Genomic DNA, 2500 nt, shown 5'->3' on the forward strand with positions numbered 1-2500 from the left:
CAGTTGCTCTCCCCGTTCTCGAGATACCTGTCAGTGCATTACTATAATCAGAAATGATGTTCAAATTTGAGTTTTATATCAGTAACAAGTCTTCTTTGATCAAATGCAAGAGTAGGTCTGTATCTTTAAATATCTTTATGTAGTAAAACCTTTGTGTACTAAGATACTCGTGGGTCCCATACTTGACTGTTGGAACAAAAATCGAATGCTTATCATATATGACCTCATAACTTGGAAATGAAATTAAAAACACACTAACATGACTGATTATACCTATTTTCATCCCTTCACTTTATAAGTAGAGATTATATACTCATTGGAACACATGAAAACTGTTATCCAAGCCATAATGTAAATTTTGAGCAAAATATACAATTAACCTTTCCTGTATGAATAACTATATAATACTTGAACTCTTCTTATTAACCCTTCTAAGACAGGCCATATCTTAAGATGTTCAGCCTGGGCTGGGCATCTTAATTAAGATGTGTTTTCTATTATTTTCTAGACTTATGGTATGATATACGAGTCTATATATGATACATTAGCAAAGAGATACTAACAACCATTTGGTATTCTTCACTTCTATGTGATGATACCAATGGAAAGTGGAAGCATTTTTTGAGTTGGGCATCAAAAAAGAGGTTTTATACTTATATCTTTTTCTAAAATGAAAAGAAAAATATAAATAATCATACATGTACACACACCTATGTACAAGTACCCCCATGACGTGACGTGACGGGATATCACACGTAATTGACAAATTAGAAATAGTATTACATTAGTTTGTTTTTTTTTCTTCTTGGCCAGTCACATTTGATTTTACAATAGTCTTTTGACTCAGATCTTATGTAACCAATCAGAAGCAGATATTACCATGATATCATCAATATCACGTAGTTTTCTGTGACGTCATTTTTAAAAATGTTATATCACATTTTATGACATTCAAACACCTAAACTAAGGTAAAAGAATCTAAGAAATCATAAAAAATAATTATATCTAAGAACAATCTAGCGTTCTAGTGCTGTCATTTTAGCTCGTCACAACTGCCTCGCCTGGGACTCGGTGAGAAAAAGCATGTTTCAGGATGTCACCCAGGTCTGGGGATATTTCCCGACCACATGATAGGCTGTCAACCGATGTGAATGGGTTAAGAATCATACCTTCTTGAAATGTATAACAACTTGGATTGATATCACTAAAATAATAGAATTCCAATAATCTTAAACATACTCGAGGCAACAGCAATCAAATGACCTTTCTGTAATCTTCAATACGCATATTCAGAGTCACAACACTGTCATTAGCAGGAAAAACATGTCCTATCAGCCTCCAAACTTTACATCCACATAATTGCATCTGTCTTTGTTTTGGCAGACATAATCATATGCACACATTCATATTCAAAAGGATTGCACGTCTCCTCCGTCAGATATTTGTGAGAGACTCCACATATGCACTACTTACTTGTCTCTTGTCATTCATGTCACATTTATTGCCCAGGACCATCTTCTCCACGTCTGCTGATGCATGCTCTTCAATGTTCCTTATCCTGAAAAAGCAAAAGATATCATTACAACATTGATTCTAGACACAAAACAAGTAAAGAAGAAGAAGAAGATGAAGAAGAAGAAGAAAGACTGCTCGTGACTTTGTTCTTTCATTTCAGATACTCCAGTAATGCATTGCTAAACTATTATATTTATATATATATATATATATATATATATATATATATAATATATATATATATATATATATATATATATATATATATATATATATATATATATATATATATATATATATATATATATATATATAAGTCCTGTATCCTTGTGTTTTCCAAGGGGTATAACCTATATCCCTCTACCTTTGTTACTTGTTTGCTCATTTCAACAAAACGATGAGCATGTCACAGACACAATGCCTCATATGTCACAACTATATGTGTGTGTGTGTGTGTGTGTTTGATAAATTAGTTTGAAACAAATATGAAGTAAAATAAGAAAGTCATAATAGCAATGATGTGGCTACAAAAAACTAATGTTTCACTGCTCATGCAACAGAGGGTAGGATATGGATGCTAATATTCAATGTTCTATCCTAATGTTCTTTTAAATTGTTCTTAATGCTATATGTATTTAATCTTTGTATGTATATCCAACAACTTTTTATTTTACTATTGGTTATATAACAGTTCTTTTTAGGCATCTTCATATTTAACAGTATTATTTTTTTTACTCTACAATTCACATCTGTATCTTTTGGTTTATTAGTGTTTTCACAAATTTTATTATGTATTTAAGCCAAACACATGGATAATGCCATTTCCAAATTAAGGACCAATTTTAACATCATTAAATCTTAAATTATTCAGTAAATCATTAAGTCCCCCTAAAAAACAGAAAAAAGAAAGGAGATGAAAAAAAAAGTAACTTGGGTAACACCAAATGAACAAGAAAAAAAAGGACAGAAATGAGGAGGAGGAAT

General features: G+C 31.3%; 1 protein-coding gene across 1 annotated transcript in view; it reads right to left on the minus strand.

Annotated features, from left to right (window-relative positions):
- Rab8 (RAS oncogene family member Rab8) overlaps positions 1-2500 on the minus strand; it is a 16843-nt gene that overhangs the window by 7886 nt on the left and 6457 nt on the right. The window contains exons 3-4 of the mRNA XM_043034062.2: positions 1475-1559; positions 1-27 (exon numbers count right to left, since the gene is read on the minus strand). The exon at positions 1-27 is cut by the window's left edge and continues 114 nt beyond it. Of these exons, the coding sequence (XP_042889996.1) occupies positions 1-27; positions 1475-1559 (112 nt within the window). The remainder of the gene's footprint in view (positions 28-1474; positions 1560-2500) is intronic.

Source organism: Penaeus japonicus, unplaced genomic scaffold (assembly GCF_977035675.1).
Source record: "Penaeus japonicus unplaced genomic scaffold, GWHDUDI00000001_assembly GWHDUDI00000024, whole genome shotgun sequence".
Lineage (NCBI taxonomy): Eukaryota > Metazoa > Arthropoda > Malacostraca > Decapoda > Penaeidae > Penaeus > Penaeus japonicus.